General features: G+C 40.7%; 1 protein-coding gene across 13 annotated transcripts in view; it reads right to left on the reverse strand.

Annotated features, from left to right (window-relative positions):
- mctp1a (multiple C2 domains, transmembrane 1a) overlaps window positions 1-20,560 on the reverse strand; it is a 135,779-nt gene that overhangs the window by 97,312 nt on the left and 17,907 nt on the right. For 9 of the 13 annotated variants that reach the window (XR_009787694.1, XR_009787693.1, XR_009787692.1 and 6 more), the window contains exon 2: window positions 9,498-9,612. Coding sequence is in view for 8 of the 13 variants with exons in the window: in XM_061767248.1 (XP_061623232.1) it covers window positions 9,498-9,612 (115 nt within the window). In the remaining 5 variants the exon portion in view is untranslated. Of the gene's footprint in view, window positions 1-9,497; window positions 9,613-17,951; window positions 18,067-20,560 lie in introns of those variants that run through there. The other 4 variants (XM_061767255.1, XM_061767251.1, XM_061767253.1 and 1 more) reach the window with 2 other exon arrangements.

Consider the following 20,560-nt stretch of genomic DNA (forward strand, 5'->3'; position numbering starts at 1 on the left):
CTGTCTTCTTTTACAAACGTCAGGCTCTGTCTCAGCATGAACTGAGACAGCCATGACTGATGTCTGATAGAAATAATATATATAAAACTATACATTTCTATATAGGCCCCACATCCCCAATGCATTGATTCATCACAAAATACATGTAAATCTAATACATGTACTAATTAAACATTTAGGCAGTTAGAGCTGCAGTGGGCGGCACGGTGGGCGACTGGTTAGAGCGTCTGCCTCACAGTTCTGAGGACCGGGGTTCAATCCCCAGCCCCACCTGTGTGGAGTTTGCATGTTCTCCCCGTGCCTGCGTCGGTTTTCTCCGGGCACTCCGGTTTCCTCCCAAAACATGCATGCGAGGTTAATTGACAACTCTAAATTGCCCGTAGGTGTGAATGTGAGTGCAAATGGTTGTTTGTTTATATGTGCCCTGTGATTGGCTGGCAACCGCTTCAGGGTGTACCCCGCCTCCTGCCCGATGATAGCTGGGATAGGCTCCAGCAATCCCGCGACCTTTGTCAGGATAAGTGGCTCAGAAAATGGATGGATGGATGGAGCTGCAGGGTAAATCCGGCCTGTTCTTTAAGGGTGCCCTTAATGATAGTTAGGGAACCTCTGACAATTCTTTCTGCAGTCCTTATTGACCATTGTATTTGTCCTTTTTTGTGGTAGAACTACTCCAGGCAGTGATAGATGCACACAAAAGTGTCTCAACAGGGTGTTATTTCAGTATCCGAAGAAAGTACATCCTTAGGGTGTATTTACTTCTTGCATGTTGTGGCTCAGGGCGATAAATGGTCCTTCGGTTTGCAGCACGTATTTACCGACAGCATTCCAAAATAGAAATAGAACAGCGCGAAACCTTCATTGAGTGAGCTGCTCTTTGCTATGTTCCTATCCTGGTAAAGGATCTAACACTACACTCCCCATGCTCCAGATTATTTTGCTTTTTATTTATTTTTTGCCCTGTTCGGCTGTTAGGTCAAACAGAAAGGAGGATCTGTATCCCTTTTATGCCGGAACAGTTTTACTGTGCCACAGTAGAGGTTTTAAGAAGCCACTGTAGTTTTTTGTATTCTGATGGATTTTTATTGAAAATTTCAGTCGGACACATCAAAATTTTAAAGGGGAGGGACAGTGAAAAGATAACTAAATAATATAGGAAGAGAAGATAGCAAAAGATAGGACATTAGCTGTAATAAAGATGAGGAAAGTAAATCATTGTATGCCTAATAAAATGACACATAAGATTTGAGTGTTGTATGGGGCAGTAGCGCTACATGCTGTGAAGGAAGGACAGGACAAAATAGGACCGGGCTGGACAGGACAAGGACAGGAGGGGAAGCATGCAGGACAAGGGTCGTGAACCCGGCTGTACAACTGAAGTGTGGTGGGACTGGCTATGTAAATTCTAAACATCTTTAGAAATAGAGTGCAAGTGAGTGGATACACAGGAAGTTCACATAGTTATGAGTTATTTATCGCAATGATTGAGTGTCCCCACACCAAGTCCCACAGGTGAGTATCTGCGGACACATGCAAATGAATGTTCTCGCATGCACAATAACCTTCAGAAGTGTGAGTGAAAGCTGATTTGCCTTTTGATTAGCTGTAATCTTTGATGCTGCAACGGTGTGCGCCGGCAATTAAAATTTTGTATCGCCACAAAAAAAGTGGCCAACTGATCGGCCACTCATGAAAACAGTTGCCAAACCACGCACACTGTGCACACAGTCGGGTTCAGCCACATTGCTCGGTGTGTGGCAGCTTTTCTGCCCCAGTTCTAGCTGAAGAAAAACAGCCCCAAAGCATGATGCTCCCACCACAAGGCTTCACTGTAGGTATGATGTTCCTTCGGTGATGAGCGGTGTTGTATTTATTCCAGACTTACTGTACCTTATGGAATTATGGCCAAAAAATGTTCAATCGTGGTTTCATCAGACCAACACATTTTCCCAAATGCATTTGGGAGCTGCACCATAGCCCAGACACATGAATACAATTGGAGATTGTAGTTTGTCATATTTCCAAAACAGCCAGTAAAGCTGTCAGGTGCTTGGGAGCCTCCATGACCAGTTTTCTCCTCATCTTTAAAAAAGTTTTGGAGAGACGGCCATATTCTCTCTATTTGATGATGACTGTCTCCACTGTGTTACATGGTACAGATATTTAATACTATGGAAATTATTCTTGTACCCCTCTCCTGACTAATACCTTTGAACAATGAGATCCCTCTGATGCTGTGGAAGTTCTCTGTGGACCATGGCTAGTGCAGTAAGCTGCAGCTGCAAAAATGACTTTTTATGTCCACTGTAGGTGTGAGAAAATTAATAGGCTTTTGATAATTAATGCAAGCTTACATGAGTAGCTTCATCCAGGTTAAGTTACAGACTGTAGGTTTTATGAATACTGCTGTCAAATGGTTGGGAGAAGAAGCAGCCTGTGAAATGAAAATGCTGTGGAATAGAGGAGTGGAAGTAAAGTGTTGAAAGGTAAAAACAACAAGGTGGCTGCGGCCTGCAGGTCTGAATGTGCAACCATGGAAAGCAAAGAGGATTTTTCTTGCATTCGCTTTATTGCTTGTGCTATGACTATCAGTGTTACACACAAAAGAGTCTCATTGTGTGGAAATTGTCCACCTTTAAATTAAATGAGGATCTAGGCACCATGTATTTCAAAACCTTTGAACATGAGTGGTTCACTTCTAAATGTTCATCGACTGAGATGTTATTGAAACACGGCACCACAACAGCTGACAGTGGAAATAAATGTGAAATAAAATAAACGGGAGATGGCCCAGAAGTTTACTCAGCAGGCATGCTGTTCTGAATCGTGGCCAAAGTCCCTGGTAGTATCTTTGATAAATGTTCCCTTTTTTCCTGACAGCAGTTGAAAATGCACATAAACCAAAACTATTTATTGCTACCGGAATACCTCAGTGACTCAGAGACGACAAACCCAAAATTCCAGCAATACCACACAAAAAAAGCACCGTCTATGACCTGTAATCAGAAACACAGAACAGGCACTTTAACGATATATACCTTTTACAATGCACCTGAGGCGGCACGGTGGACGACTGGTTAGAGCGTCAGCCTCACAGTTCTGAGGACTGGGTTTCAGTCCCCGGCCCCGCCTGTGTGGTGTATGCATCTTCTCCCCGTGCCTGCGTGGGTTTTCTCTGGGCACTCCGGTTTCCTCCCACATCCCAAAAACATGCATGAATTGGAGACTCTAAATTGCCCGTAGGTGTGAATGTGAGCGTGAATAGTTGGTTGTTTGTATGTGCCCTGCGATTGGCTTCAAAATAAAAAAGAAATACTGTATACAAGTTCAAATTAGAGCGGATGATATTATCAGATTCTTTTTTTCCTTTCGGCATCTCCCGTTAGGGGTCGCCACAGCGTGTCATCCTTTTCCATGGAAACCTATCTCCCACATCCTCCTCTCTAACACCAACTGCCTTCTTGTGTTCCCTCACTACATCTATCAACTTTCTCTTTGGTCTTCCTCGAGATCTCTTGCCTGGCAGCTCCATCCTCATCATCCTTCCACCAATACACTCACTATCTCTCCTCTGGATGTGTCCACACCATTGAAGTCTGGTCTCTTTAACTTTGTTTCCAAAACATCTAACCTTGGCTGTCCCTCTGATGAGGTAATTTATAGCCCTATCCAACCTGGTCACTCCTAGAGAGAACCTCAACATCATTATTTCCACCACCTTCAGCTTAGCTTCCTGCTTCAGTGCCACTGTCTCTAATCCGTACATCATGGCTGGCCTATACACTGTTTTATAAAAACAGTGTATAGGCCAGCACCTCACTGCTGTTCTGCTGCCCTCATGCATGTCCTGTACTATTCTAACATACTTCTCTGCCACTCCAGACTTTCGCATGCAGTGCCACAGTTCCTCTCTGGGTACTCTGTCATAGGCTTTCTTTAGATCTATAAAGACACAATGTAGCTCCTTCTGACCTCTGTACTTCTCCATCAACACCCTCAAGGCAAATAATTCATCTGTGGTACTCTTTCTTGGCATGAAACCATACTGCTGTTTGCAAATCCGCCCTTCTGTCCTAAGATGTCATTCAGGACCTGAAGTGGGAGCTCAAAATCAACTCCATCCTCAAAAAGGCCCAGCAGAGGATGTACTTCCTGCGGCTTCTGAGGAAGCACGGCCTTCCACAGGAGCTGTTGAGGCAGTTCTACACAGCAGTCATCAAATGAGTCCTATGTTCTTCCACCACAGTCTGGTTTGGTGCTGCTACAAAAAAGGACAAATTCCGACTGCAATGGACAATCAAAACTGCTGAAAAGATGGTCGGTACCCCCCTACCCACCCTTGAGGACTTGCACGCTGCCAGAACTAAGACAAGAGCATGCAAAATCCTCTTGGACCCTTCACATCCTGGTCACCACCTCTTCCAGCTCTTTCCCTGAGGTAAGCGCTACCGAACATCCATCCATCCATCCATCCATTGTCAACACCGCTTATCCTGGTTAGGGTCACGGGGTGCTGGAGCCTATCCCAGCTGACTTCGGGCGAAAGGCGGACTACACCCTGGACTGGTCGCCAGTTAGTCGCAGGGCACATATAGACACGGGCAACCATTCGCACTCACATTCACATTGTCACTAAGTGGGAACTGATACCACGCTGCCCGCACCAAAGTCAGGCAAGTGTACCTCTACACCATCAGTGACTCGCAACTGAACAATGCAAACTAAAACAAGCAGACATTCCAACAGCTTCTTCCCTCTTGCCATTAACTTCTTAAACAGTTAACTTACAATTCCATTGCAACATGCTGCCAATTTTTTGTCTTGAGTTTGTCACATTTCTGTCAGACCAATTATACATTACTCATGCACTCACTGTAGTAGTCTCGCCACACTGCACTATTTGCATATCTGTTGTTGACCAATACTGGCCACTCATTTGCCTGAGTAGCATCTGCAACATTTGCAGAATCGACATTGTCCCAGATTATCGCACTACTCGTCACTTTAAACTACATACATTTCTTAAAGGCTCGGGGCCCTTTGCACACTGGTCATTGCATCGGACTATTGTTCTATTAGTCATTTCAAACTGCTCTAATTGCTAGAGCTGTGATTTCCAACCTTTATGGAGCCAAAGCACATATTTTACACTTGAAAAATCTCACGGCACACAAACAAACAACAAACAAAAAGTGGATTCATTAATTAATGTATGTACTTACTGCAAATGGAAGACCATTCATTTGTTCTGTCTGTCACTATGCCTCACTGGCATACATAAATGAACAAAGTTACATTATTTCTTGTAAATAATTATTTTTTTTTGAGCAATTCAGTAAATTTTTTTAATTTCTCACGGCACACTGGAAGAGTGCTCACGGCACACTAATGTGCCACAGCTCTGTGCTTTCCTCTTCTCTTTCTGCCTAAGAGCCCGCTCTCCACCTCAAGGGGAATAGGGGTGCGAACCACAGCAGAACAACAGTTTGACAGAGCGTGTGTACCTTACCTGATATGCTGGTGGCTTTACAGTATTATAGAATGTAAATAGTTATCATAGTGACACTCAACAAACCTCAAAGCTACCTAAGACGAGAAAGATCCTATTGCTGTTAAAATGGTGCTTAAACTTAGAACTAAGAACATCTAACACATGATCTTAAGAAAGAAAGAAAATAAGAAATGTTGAGACAGGATTCCAACGATTAATAATTCCTCTTCATTTTCATCATCTATCTGTAATTCCAATTACAGTACATAGTCATGATCAATAGCACTCTGTCCCAGCACAGGGCAGACAAGTGATCCTAAATTATTAACTGATGATATTTAAAGATGTAATTATATTTCCACTGAATCATGTACTAAAATAAGCTTCAGACTCCTTAGGGGAAATGAATATATAATAGTTTAATGTATTAGAAATCAGTGGCAAAAATGTATTTCCTTTGTAATGACCCTTAAATGAAAAGGTTTCATTAAAAAATTTAAAAAATAAAAATTTAAAAATTTAAAATATATATATATATATATATATATATATATATATCCCAAACATTGAGTCACAGCTTTTAGTACAATATACTAAGTCACAGCAATCACTGTTAAAAACAACCAAAAAAAACAAAAACATTATTATTTCATATATTTTCCAGATGTAATATATAAGTTGAACAGCCAAGGACTTTGTACAGGAGACATGACAAGGTATGACAGCCTTTTGAGGCCAAAATTATAATGACTGACAAACCACATGCTAATAGCATATACATCAATAAATAAAGAATACTGTCAAGGGACAAAAGCAATTTTGTTAGAACACGAAATTAATACTAAACAAAAAGATACAAAACATACAAACACCCCACTGCACATCAAAAATTATGATTATACCAAAATGACCAAAAAATGCCATGAAATACACGATATCAACTTAATATAAGTACATATTTCACACTGCCTGATAGGGATTATTTTACAAATGCAGTATCTGAGATGAATGTAACATGTCACTTAACATGGATGGCTATTAGGACAAATGTATGGGGACACAAACAAGAACTGGTTAGAGTAAACTGGTCCCTCCCTTGCAACGTTTACTCTGGGACGACCTCCTAAGTGAGATTTGTGTGTCTGTGGGAATATGAGTATAGCGGGCTTAACCTATTACACAAAACGCCTACTGGTTGTGAAAAGAAAGTAGAATTTTTTTTTGTACAAGAAAATATGCCTAAAACTATCTTTCTATGTTATTACATAAAGTGTACATTACATCTGCTGGGTCTGCTTAGCATCTATTCTAACAAAGGCATTTTATAGTAAACATGTCACTCCTCTTAACAGCACTGTTGACTGATATGAAAGGACAAGAGGAAAGCAACATGCTAAAAGTACCTATAAAATACTCCTCCATGCCTTCAGATTCTGAAAAAGCCTCTCTCTCGGGCTGTGGGTGGCTGAAAGACTGTGTGTGCACCATGTCAGGACTGACAGATGGCTGCAGCACTAGGGGTATCCTATTACCCGCAATGCAAGAGGTGCAATAGGACATATTGGACAGGGCTGAACTACAAGTCATTCCACGGTCGAATACTGACAGACTCAATACGATTACTGTACAATCATTCAATCATTCACCTGAATGCCTTTGCTTTGTTTATTCTCTAAAATGCCCACAAATTAACCTTCTCTTCGCTCAACATAGGTTGCTACAAACATAAGATAACACTAAAATCAGTCAGGTAAATACGGACACATTCAACAACAAAAAATTGCTGTCAAAATATACAAGAATCAATCATATTTCTGTAGTGATTACTAAGTGTCGATATACTGTACTGGTATGTGCGTATTATTTGGAGTCTGTTAGGATTAAGGCAATGCAACACTGGTTAAATTCTTCATTCATCTGTTTTAAACGCCATTCATTGCCATCTACTGCCTTGTTCTATTAGCACAAACTGCCGTTCCCCACAATGTAGTTAAAAAAGTTTATTTAACTGATAGTTTCAATATAAACTACTTAGAAGTGTAAATGAAAGCTTTGCTTGAATCGAAGTGATGTAACTAAATGGCAGTTTGCTTAGTTAGACAAAACTATAAAATTGCCTCTTTAAAATGTTTGCTAAAGAACACTTAAAATTACAATTAAATCATGAATAATTCATACTGTGGCTCTTACTAAATCAATAGTTGGTAAAAGTAAATTGCCTCATTCGGCAAACTACCTCTGTTTGACCTCCTGGCCCTTTTCTATGTCTTAAATAACTACGGTCGTCAAGATAGATTAGTTAATGTAACAGTTCCAACACATCCATTCAAGTCAACGTATTCCAGATAGCACTTACAACTTGTGAGAGTTTTGACAGTATCCACATTCTGTCATTACACCTGTTGTGGACTGCTCTTTAAAAAAAAAAAAAAAACTATTTATTGATACACATTCATCAATGTACGACGACTTTATTTCTCGTTGGCATTGGAATCCACTCAGTCTGTCTCACCCTCTCTATGTGCTGTCCCCATTGGGCTCAGAAGCTCTGGACTTCACAGGTAGTCTGGCAAACTTCACACAGGGTAATTTATTTGGATCTGCTGTCATGGTGACGACGATATAATATGACCTAGTCGTCAATCACTCTTTTGTCTAATTTTGTTTACTTCACCTCTTTGCTGTATAAGATGTAACCTCCTCCTGTCTCAGCAGTGTTGTGTTAAGGTGGGCATAAGACTATTGTGTTGCAAATACCTGTAAATAATTGACAACAACAGTACAGCACAGGGAAGGTTGCAAATCGAGTAAAGCAGGATTGGTAAATAAAATTTGTATCTTAAATCTAATACTAAAAATCTACACACCTCTGTTCAAATGCCAGGTTTTTGGGATGTAAAAAAATAGATGAAGATAAATAATTTTAAAAAAAATTTCATCATTAATGTGACTCGGGTTGGACATCATTTGAATTTGAGCGATTCCGGTCCGGATTCCGATTAGACACACTTTTATTCGCCGGCACCTCCATTGGGCACAAGCACGCCTTTGTGCACATTCTTTTTCGTTGGTTTTCACCACGTCTTCGTTGGTTTTTGCCACTTATTCTTCGGGGCGGGCGGACTAGGCATCAAAACTGGGAACCAACATTTTTAAATTCGAACAATTCTGGGAGAACCGGAAAGTCAGTCCCGGTTCCAATCGGTTCTTGATTCTCGATGCCCAACCCTAAATGTAACCTATAACCTGTAAAACTTAATTGAAAAAAATATATATTTTCGAGAGTGGAAGCCAGAATAAGCAACTGAGCTAATGTGATGCACAAGTGTGCACACTCTCTTATAACTGGGGATGTGGCTACATGCAAAATTAACCAATCACATTCAAAGTCTTGTTAAAGTGGAGTTGGCACCCACCTACCATCATTTAAAGTGCTCTTGATTAACCCCAAATCAATTTCAGATGTCCTAGTATGCCTTTCTTGACGTTTTTGCTTTCTAGCAGAAGCCTGAAGGTTTTGTGCTAACACTGACTGCTTTTCAAACTGTTAATAATTCCCTCCACCATTTCTATTGCTCTAGTTCAAGCTCAAGAAGTTAGTTATAGCCAAAAAGTTTACATTTGGTTTCATTGGTTCATAACAAAATCTTCCAACACACCTTTTTAACACAAGTTTGAATGTGATTGGTAAATTCTGCGCACCTCTCTTGAAAATATTTTTTAAAACTCAAATTTGTTATACAGGTCACATTAATGGTGGAAAAAGTTTTAAAATGATTTATCTTGGTTTCATTTTTTATATTACAAAAAGCTGGCATTTGAACAGGGGTGTGCAGACTTTTCTAATGTCTATTTCTATTTTTATCGACTGTAAATTAATAAACACATCATTGCCACATCATTTCTTGTATCTCACTTTGTACAGTACACACTGCGATATTGATTGGCAGCAAGGGTTAGATGAAGACAAATGAGAAATATAGAAAAATAAAAAAAGACATCTTACCTGTTCGATCTCTGATGGCCAGGTTATTGCCTTTCTTTAAGACAATATCCAGCTGGTACATGGCTGGAATAGGAGGTGGAGGTTCTGCATTACAAGGGCCCACTATATTGATGCCCTGTGAAGACAAGATGAACATACAGTAGGTGTACCACAGTACCAGTCACCATATTTTAGTGCCTTCGTTATGAGAACCAGCCAAACAAGCTAGATCCATCTTAGTGCATTTCTTTAACAAAAAGAATGTATAAAGAGATGGATTATAAATGAAAGGAGTCAAAAGTGGCATTTGTGTAACATTATTTGTCTCTTTGCATCTTCAATTCTTTTGTTTTGTTTGTGCATCACAAAGTAGATAAAGCAAGTGTGGCACATTAATTTAACAAGCAATCTACTTTGGAAGCTCTGGGCTCTTTGGAGGATCTCTTGTCTTTAACTTGGCTAGGGAACCCCCAGCTGGCTCTCAACATGGTTCCCCTTGGAGCCATTAACAAGCCACACGATGAGTCAAGCTACTCTCCTCACGTCTTTCCTTCCTATTAATCAGCCAGTGTGTGGGCTATCATGCACAGTGATAAAGCTAAAAATAGAAATAAAAGAGAAAAAGACACCTTAGAAAATTCTTGAGAAGCCCAGGAGACTAATAAGAGACAAGCAAGACCGGCATTAGTCCCTGCTGAGAGATGTAATGGAGCAGACATCTCAGAACTGCCAAAAAGAAGAATAGGGATTAGGGGTATCCCCGTCTGATCTTTGAGATCAGAAATCGGTCCGATGTCCATCCATCCATCCATCCATCCATTTTCTATACCACTTTATCCTCACAAGGGTCGCAGGCGTGCTGGAGCCTATCCCAGCCATCTGCGACCAAGAGGCGGGGTACACCCTGAACTGGTTGCCAGCCAATCGCAGGGCACATATAAACAAACAACCATTCGCGCACACACACCTTTAGAGTCTTCAATCAACCTACCATGCATGTTTTTGGGAAGTGGGAGGAAACCCAAGTTTAACTTCCATTGATTCTTTGGTTTTGTAACTTTGTGAGAACCGCTTTGGGGAAGGCCTTTTCATGTGATGGCCAGGGGCCTCACTTATCAACATTGTGTACGTACACACAGAACAGGGCCTGAAAGATACGTACGCAACTTGAGAGCTATCAAAATAAACTTGAGAGGAGTGGTGCGCATCTGTACAGCAACTCTGACACATGCGTAGGCATATTACACAGACAGGGGAATTCAGTGACGCAGTTGGTGAGGTGGGGAATGGAAGCCAGATTGTATGATGCCTCTCACACATTCAGTTTCACGTAATGTCAAACTTCAATGATAGATTATAAATAGATTTTGCACTTGCGTATGATTGTATGTCCTTTTTTATGATGCTCCTCCTCCTCCTCAAAGATAATTTTAGTTTTTTATTGATTGATTGAGTGAGTGATTGATTGACGGATTGATTGCTTGATTGAGATGGATCTGATTGATGCAATCGTAATGCCAAGATGTGAACCAATTAGTCTGATGACCGTATAAGCAAATATATAGTGACATTTGTGCATGATGGCACTCCTGGCACTGCTACCGGACGATGTAGATGGAAGAGTTGCAAGAATTAGGAGGGAGCAAGCCTTAGGCTCGGTACACACATTAAGATAATCGGCCTGTTTTTGTGCTGTTTCTACCCCTTCCCGACCAAGCACGTCAAACACCAGTGGATTCCTCAGACAGCAAGAAGTATTTTCCAAAGCAAGTAGTTTTTTGAGAACTTCATTTTACAAGGCTCTTGGCTCCGGCAACCTTCGGGAACACTCGGGAAACATCGGTGTGTAACCAGAAGTGTTTTGTGAGATCATGTGTGATCACGCGAGACTTCGAGATCGGCGGCCCAATAGAATCTTTATGTGTGTGGTCTGCTGTGTTGAGATTCTCGGAGCACACCACACACATGACGACCAAAACTGTTGAATGCCCGATTTTTTATTATGTATGGGGTCGGTAGCGGATAATAAATCTTTTAAGAGTGGAAAAATCTTAATGTGTGTACTAGGCCTCACCGCGAAGATTTGGCCCCACCAGTAGGAGAAAAACTCTGTCGATGGCCGCAATTTTTGGGGGGCTTTGTCCTTTTAATTCAGACCACTTACTTTGTATTTCTCCTACTGTCATACCTGTCCAATGCACTGCATTCACCGCAGCAGTGATCTATGCCACTTGCTGCATTTTCTTTTGTTTGTTGAGGCGCTGCCAAGGCCACCAAACAACCCCTGTAAGAAAAGTTTGATCAATGCAAAGAACCACCAGAATCTAAAATGAGCCATGCTGATCAGTGCTATGTGAAGGGTGAATCATGGTGACAAGCAAAACAAAGGAAGAAATTGGGTTTTTTTCATGGTGACAAGCAAAACAAAGGAAGACATTTTTTTTCCTTTGTTTTGCTTGTCACCATGATTCACCCTTCACATAGCACTGATCAGCATGGCTCATTTTAGATTCCTGTGGTTCTTTGCATTGATCAAACCTTTCTTACAGGTGTGCGTACAAGCGGTTTCCTAGGTCTGATTATTTTCTGCCATAAGCCATTTTCAGCTTTTAAGTAAACTTTTATAGGAATCCCACACATTGTTTGATAAGTGAGGAGCCATGGTGTCCCAGTACTTTTATCCATTGTGTCTTTGGACCACCTTGAAGTAAATTGGAATTGTAATTGAAAGAAGAAGAAAAATATGAGTGCAGAACAGGACTAACAAAATTAAATGAGTTTCAATTCAGATGTTTAGCTTCTCTTGGATGAGCCTCACTGGGATGATTTTCCTTTTATGCAAGAATATGATGCTTTTTGTTGGACACATCAGACAGCTGTCAATATTTAGTCGTGAAGAATTGTATCCACATTAAAAATAAAAAGAGAAATGGATATTGAGGAAGAGAATGACAGAAAGGTAGCCAATTAAAAAGCTTTGTCATATTGTCTTATTAACACAACAAGAGACATTTTCCAGACAATAAACACGGCGGCAGCCTGCAGAGCATTAGCGGGTTCTTCTAATGTATGTGTATCACCTCTGAATGTAGTGCAGCGATAACCTGCACACTGTGAACATCAAGTATTGCAGAGAGCAGACAGACTGGTCACACTGCTGTCAAGCCAACCTGTCAAGCAGCCAGACGCAGCTCAATGCCAGTGTGAGATCACACGGGCACAGAAATACAACACATCTGTCAGGAACACGTCGACACAGGTGACCCAAAAACATTGCTGATGTGCTTTCTTTTTGACACCACAAAACAAGATCCATGACTTAACGACTATGAAATGTCATTTGACCAGTATGCATTGTTAACTGCATCTCACATGGCATAAAAGCCATACCATCTCAGCATGTAGCTCAGCAACATGAATCGCATTTATTTGACTATGTTGAATGTTGTCTATTGAAATCGACTGCATGTGGGTTTTATGAAAATGAGCAAGCACTTGCATGCCAAATACGTGTATTGCTTCATAATGTGGGCTACTCTATTTATTTGAATCAACAAAGGCAATCTGCTGAGAATATTTAGGGCATAGTGAGTCTTTTACAGTTTTTCATCTGGTAAATCACTGTCACGAATTTGGATTTTCATGATGTTGGTGTGGCGTCCAAAGTGGAGGACTCAAACACAGGGAGACATTACAAAAAAGGCAAAACAAAAAGTACTACAGCATGATCAGAAAATACTGAATTAAAAGTCCCTAAACCATTGCACAAAGTACCAAAGAAACACGAGACAAAAACCATGAGTGCAAAGGATCGGTGACATATAACCGCAGCAATGAACTAACAACAAAGATGGAAATAAAGCAGCGACCTAAATACCAATTGACGTGGCCACAAGGCACACCTGGACGAGATACAAGTGGCTGGAATGAGCTCCCTGGTTGACACATGGAGCAGGACTGACGAGAACTTTTGGAGACTAAAACCAAAGCAGAAGACAAGACATGAACATGTGATGCAGAAAAACAAGACATAAAGTTTTTTCTCAATTGCTAAGATACTTTTTTTGAAACCAGGGGAATTGCTAGGCATAAAGCCCCCGACTACAGTATATCCCCTTTCTCACAAACTCATGCCCACATGCACACACACACACACACGCACACACACACACGCACACACACACACATCGACACACACTGTCCCAGCAGCCACACCCCACTGCTGCACCTATAGTAAAACTTCGACTGGAGATATTAATGAGTGCATGAATATATTTATTATACCAATTAACTTTGAAAATGGCAGCAAAAGCATATATAACAGAAATAATGGGAAGTCAGCGTACTGCCTATTTTTCATTTTTGCAAATTGGCCAATCACTTGACTGAGACTCCGTTTTGAAAGTTCCAAATATAGTATACCTTTTTTAAGTTATGGTTTAAAAAAAATAAACGTACTAAAATTCCACTTCGATATGAAGAGTTTTTCTGTTGATGTTGTCCAAAAGACTTTAACAAAGCACCTCGAGAAAGAAAAATGAAAATAGCATCCTGTATTTGCTTAGCTTGCTTTAATACATACATGTACAGTGAACAATTGTGTGTGCCAATTAAAACTTTGAGATCTGTATGGAATAATTAATGAACAGTATTGCAGTAACAACGCCAATACTTCATGTTTACAGTTTGTTTATATATCCTGCTCAGACCCTATCCCCGTATAGCGGTGGGACACACACCTGTCACTATGGGCGGGCCATAGGGGCTCTTGCTCACCCACCAAGATGGTTGTGCCTCCCGACTTGAGGCACGGTTCTCTAAAAATCTACCAAAAAAATTTGCATTCTGTTTTATTTCATCACACGAGCTATTTTTTTGCTAGGAAATACTAGTGTTAAGCTCTTTATCACCAAAATATTACAAATATAAAGGAACAATGGTGTTATTTTGTATGATTAATGGTCAATCTAATCTGCAACAGCCTATCACAGCTTTAGTGAAAATAATGTTTGGTGTGCAGGCCTACATGACGAATGTCAATGTTGGCGCACAACGGACCCACACATTTGTCAAAGTGAAAGCGACTTTTTTGAGTGGCTTTGTGCAATGGCATCACATATCTGTAAAATATGTACATATTTGTAAATAACTAGAGCCGAACAAGTACACTATGGTCGAGTGACATACTCACAGTCCAGTCCGGAAATATCAAAGAGCCCGTTTCATACAGAAAAGAAACATGGGCTCCATAAAACTCTTTTGACATCTAAATGAAGATTGTTTTTCGTTTCCTTTTTTTTTTTTTTTTTTTTTTTTGCATGCAACAAAAATATTTGCAACTCCGGGGTAAACATATTGGGTTGAAGCTTACTTTCAAATACAATATTAAATCTTCAAATGAGTCCTCCTCGTCTTCATGAAATCAGAATCAGAATCAGAATCATCTTTATTTGCCAAGTATGTCCAAAACACACAAGGAATTTGTCTCCGGTAGTTGGAGCCGCTCTAGTACAACAGACAGTCAATTTACAGAACACTTTGGAGACATAAAGACATTGACAAAAAACAAAAAACAATTGTGCAAAAAGATGCAGAGTCCTCTAGCACTTAGAGCAGTTCGAATGACTAATATCGCAATAGTCCGGTGCAATGACCATTGTGCAAAGGGCGCTGAGACTTCAAGGAGTGTATGCGGTTTAAAGTGACGAGTAGTGCGATAATCTGGGACAATGGTTGTGCAAATGTTACGGATACTCCTCAATCAGTGTGCAAATGGAGCAGATGCTACTCTGGCATGAGTGGCCAGTATATGCAATATATAAATAAATAACAATCTGAACTGAAATTATCCACCTACAGAAAACCCAAAACGCAGTTTACTCCTGCATTTTATCACTTGTACTGGAGTGTGAAAGTCAGCACACAGTCTATGCAAGCTGCACATTAGGGCAGTAGAATACTTAGAAATGTATACGTACGTACATCGACACCGCCTAAGCCCTTTCTATGCGATGTTTCAGTGTGCCCGCGATATTGGATGGGGCCATTATATCAGCCACAAAATCTACAAATCATATTCGTAAAAAGGTGTTGCCAAAAAAAAGTCGGCAAATACAATCAAAAGTGATGTTTAGGTCTTAATCTCATGAGTTCTGGCTTTGAGTGCAAAACAGTTGATACATCTCCAAGCAGCAAATGAACGAGGTATCTTCTCAGATTGCTTCACTTTGCCGCATCCAATACAGCTGCCACGTTGACAAACAATTCAGCACTCAATGGAGGGATTGGAGGGGGGGGGGGGGGGTAGCTCTATGTATATACAGTATATGAACTGAAAATGTTGTCTATGGTAATGTTCAAGCTAGCAACAACACTTTGAGTGGCAATGCTGCATGAATAGACTATAGGATCATCTGAAATGTAGCAAAGTAATAACTGTCTGTAGGATAATAATAATAATAATAATAATAATAATTCCCCCCCCTTGCATTTCATGGGCCTCCCAGAAGACTGAAGTCTAGCGACAGCTCTGGGGACTCTGTACACGAAATACTCATAATCATAAGCACAGCGAGGTTTGTCTCTGTGCCAGGTTTTGAATGTCATTACTACACTGCTGATTCTGGTACCACCTCCACACTGACAAGACACCAGCCTCCACACTGGCTGCATGACAGCAGTGTGTATCCCTCACACTGGCACGTTTGCGCAAAATAGCAGAGCCCAAATAGAAAGAGTGTAGTGTTATGTTACACATAAATGAGAGCATGGTCAATCTCATTCATTCATTCAAATTATGTAGAACACGGCACGGTGGGCGTCTAGTTAGCACATCTGCCCCACAGTCCTGTTATTGTGGGTTAAAATCCGGGCTTGGGCCTTCCTGTATGGAGTTTGCAAGTTCTGCCCGAGCCTGCGTGGGTTTTTTTCCGTGTACTCCGGTTTCCTCGCACATTCCAAAAACATGCATGGCAGGTTAATTAAATACTTTAAATTGTCCTTAGGTGTGAATATGACTGTGAATGGTTGTTTGTCTATATGTGCCCAGTGATTGGCTGACAACCAGTTCAGGGTGAAGACCGGTTCTCGCCCAAAGTGAGTTGGGATAGGCTTCAGCACACCCGCAACCCTAGTTAGGAAAAGCAGTACAGAGAGAGAGAGAGAGAGAGAGAGAGAGAGAGAGAGAGAGAAGAAGGCTAACTGTGCATTCAAGAGACTAGATGCAATGTGTATTTCTTGACTATGTGAGCTCTCCAGTGCTCTCAGGGTGGCCATTGACTGTGCATCCAGGCCAGGTTCATTCCAAGGAACTTGAATTTACAGTAATGTGCTTTAATACAGTCCAGTTGCAACCAATCAGCCTGAAGAGACTCAAAAGTGCGAATGAATAAAATTTTTTTTAGACTAACCAAGAACAATACGTAATTTTGATGGTGATGATAACGCAGAACAAATGAATTAATTATTTAGTCCCATCACAAAAACACCCAAAACATGTTAAAAGGTGCATTTTGCTATGAAAACGTGCCAATTAATTATGCACTTGATGCACTCAATGACAAATTGGTGGCATGAAAAACAATATCTTGCAACAGTGAACTGAGGGATAACATTGAAATGGGCAGAAAGCCCATTTCAAGTGCATTACTGTAGAATATTATTCGGCACAATAAAAGGGTCACTGGAATCTTTTCATGAGACTATTCCCTCATTCTCAGACTTAGCCTTTCTATTTACTCCTGCTCCCGTCTTTTTGCCCCCACTTTTCCAGACTCTGCATCTTCCATCTCACCTCCACTGTCTTAAGTCAGCATGACTTTGTTCCCTCTCTATTCTTACTCTTACTTTCCCTCCCTCTTATGCCTTTCTTGGGCCAACTGCATGATTTTGGCTACTGTGCTCTCATTACAATCACGTTACGCATCCAGCAGGACTAGGACTGATGTTCTCTCGTAAATTAGCTATATTCTCCCTAAACCGTCTGGTCAAGGTGGTGGCACAAACTGGATCATGAATTGCTGATCATCTCTCATCAGACTGATTTAATTGGCTCTCACCTCCTGTCACACAAGCACCCTGCTCAGGTTTAGAAATCGGATATGACACGCGCACCCACTTCTACTCCCCCGTCGTTGTAGACAAAAAAAGCCTCATAAAGTGCACAGGCAGACAGTGTTTTCTATTGGGATCAAAGAGTACAATTGACCTCATAAACAAAGCAGCTAGTCAGGTTTATGGAAAATACAGTATGTATGAAAATAATTTCTGCATGCAAATGTTTGAACGTGCTGAAGTGATGGAAACATTGAACATTTTAATCCCAGTATCATGCCCCATCACCTCCCTGAAAGGATTGGCATACTCTCGGAGGAAAAGAAAAATGAAACACTCCTGGAGAAAACATGCGCGGTTTGCCAATGAATCAATAAGCAAGCACGTCATCCAAAAATGAGACCAGCAAACAAAGACACCCACCGTATGGCTTCGTCCCACAGCTGAGAGGGGCAATGTTAACATCCAGACTCACTGAACACTCTATTGTACTATTGCTGCTGCTGCTGCTGCTGCCCTTCCAATATAACACGCTCGCTCACTTGCTCACTCACGCAGCAAAGGCCAACCAGAAGCAACGTTCTTGAATACTCTACAGGCACTCGGTCTCGCTCTCCTGCTTCCCCTCTCTCACTTTCTCTCTTTGCCATTCACAAATGCAAAGAGATGGTCACTTTCCACTCACAAATCTGACTAATAAAAAGTTGACAGGGGATTCAGCCTGCCAGTAGGAAAACCATTCATCAATGTTGTTCTCCATCCATTTTCTATACTGTTTGTGAGCTGGAGCCTATCCCAGCTTGTCTCAAAATATGCATCGTAACAGGGGATGCATCAGATTGAGTACATGTACTTACATTTGAATACTCGCTGATACCGAGTACAGATAATGCCATTAAGTCTTGCAATTTTTGATTAAAATGCATTTTATTTTAATTGAATATTGTTCAAAAACACAATTTTTCTTAAACGTGGCATGTTTCACTCAAATTTAACACTTTTGACAGTTACTACTTGTTATTACATGACAACACTAACAGAATAAAGCCCATATTACAAAAAAAAACAATTCATTACAACTGTGATTGTTATTGTGTTTTAACTAAGGCATTCCAATACAAATGTTAATTCCCATTGTAATGAGTTTTATATTACTGTACAGAAAGAAATAATTATACTTTCATTTACGAAGTGCACCTGAAGGTAGCTCACGCAGACGTTTTATGACTGCTAGTGTAACCAAGAAAGGCGGCACGCGAGCCAGCATTAATGAAATATCAGTATTAACACCAAAACCCATCTTTCCATCACATCAACCCCATTCTACAGCAACTTCACCGAATTCAAACTCCTCCTTTACACCTTCAAGGCCATTGACAACCTTGCCCCTCCATTACTTGTCTGACCACCTCTAAATCGGCACGCCAGTCCACACCCTCCGATCCTATGTATTATTATTATTAAATGGGTGAAAACTAAGACAGAAACAAACAAAATACATAAAACTGACTTCGAGATGCATGGCGTTAGCTACAACACAGTTCATTCAGCACAGCTCACTCCATTAATTAATGATAATTTACAGTGTTGTCGTCCTCAAAGTATCTCCACACAAATGGCTGACATATCTCCTGACCAGAAGGTAAGAGGCTGGTGATGTGGTATTAGAGCGTACAGTATCTGAGAATTTTTACAAGTACCAAGAATAGTCCCTCAGATGTGAGACACCCACCCATGTCTTACAGCCCTTATTAGTGTGGAGAGGAGAGCCAGGTGTATGTCTTAGTCGGTGGAATATAGAGTGTATTTGATTATTGCTCTTCTTTGCTCTCACCACTCATCCAATTTTCCTCTTTTGTCTTCCATCTGATTATTTAAACCATAAAACCCTAAACTCCCCATTTGTCTCGGTTTTCCAATTCTGAAGACCTTTAGCTCGATGCCACACCAGCAGCACAACAACCGAATAAATCTAAAAAAATGACACGACTGCAAGTATTTCTCATAAACTGTAAATTACAGATACCAACGGCAATGCAGCAAGCACAAAAACAATCTAATGAGATCCAATACAAGAGCTGCATCAAAAAAATCTGCTTTAACACTCGCTATAATCCCTACATAGTTATTAGGCTTTTCACAATCAGGATTTTTGGGGCCGATCACCGATCAGCAAGTTTAAAAAAACGATAACCGATCACTGATCCAATAACTAGATGGAGCAATGTGTCTATTTACGACTTGTTCATTTATTGTATATACTTGTTTACTGTATAATGAGTATCTTCAAATTTATTCACTTGCTTTTAGACAAACGTTAAAACATCAATGACCTCTAGGGGGCATTCAAGGATTTGCCACTGACATACTGTAAGTTTAGGTCAAATCAACATTACAACATGAAAGAAATAATGGGTGCTAACTTACTGTAATTATATTACTTTAACAAATACTGTTAATGACATGCTTACTCTAACTTTATCACTGTCCCGGCTATAAGGACGGGTGTTGTCCAGAGGTTGGATCCGTTTGGCTTTTCCTTTCCTTTTTCCCCCCCCCCGCCCCCCCATGCTGTGTTCCTTGAACGCGGCATGCTCCTCCTTGTGTACATTCTTCAGGTGCCCGATCAAATTTGTTGTGTTGAAGCATTTAGATGAAGTTTCCCACGACGTACTTCAGTTGTGCACTGACTGCAAATAACTGTTGTTTTTCTGAGACACCGCAAAATAGTCCCACACCGACAACGTGTTTTTTCACTGACAAGATTGAAAATAACTTTATTGGCTGTCAGATAATTACAGTACTACGCCACAAGACACGTGACAAGGCTAGAAATAAACTAGCGACACGGAGTAAATGTCTTTGATCAGATCGGCGAATTATGACATGAAAGCCGATTGGCCGATCAGCATAAAATGATAATTATCGGCCGATACCGATCGAACCGATCAGATCGGTGTAAAGTCTAATAGTTATTAATTATGTGAATGCTGAAGAGCGTTTGTCCTTACATATTTCTCAACCAATTCAAA

Source organism: Phyllopteryx taeniolatus, chromosome 3 (genome assembly GCF_024500385.1).
Source record: "Phyllopteryx taeniolatus isolate TA_2022b chromosome 3, UOR_Ptae_1.2, whole genome shotgun sequence".
Lineage (NCBI taxonomy): Eukaryota > Metazoa > Chordata > Actinopteri > Syngnathiformes > Syngnathidae > Phyllopteryx > Phyllopteryx taeniolatus.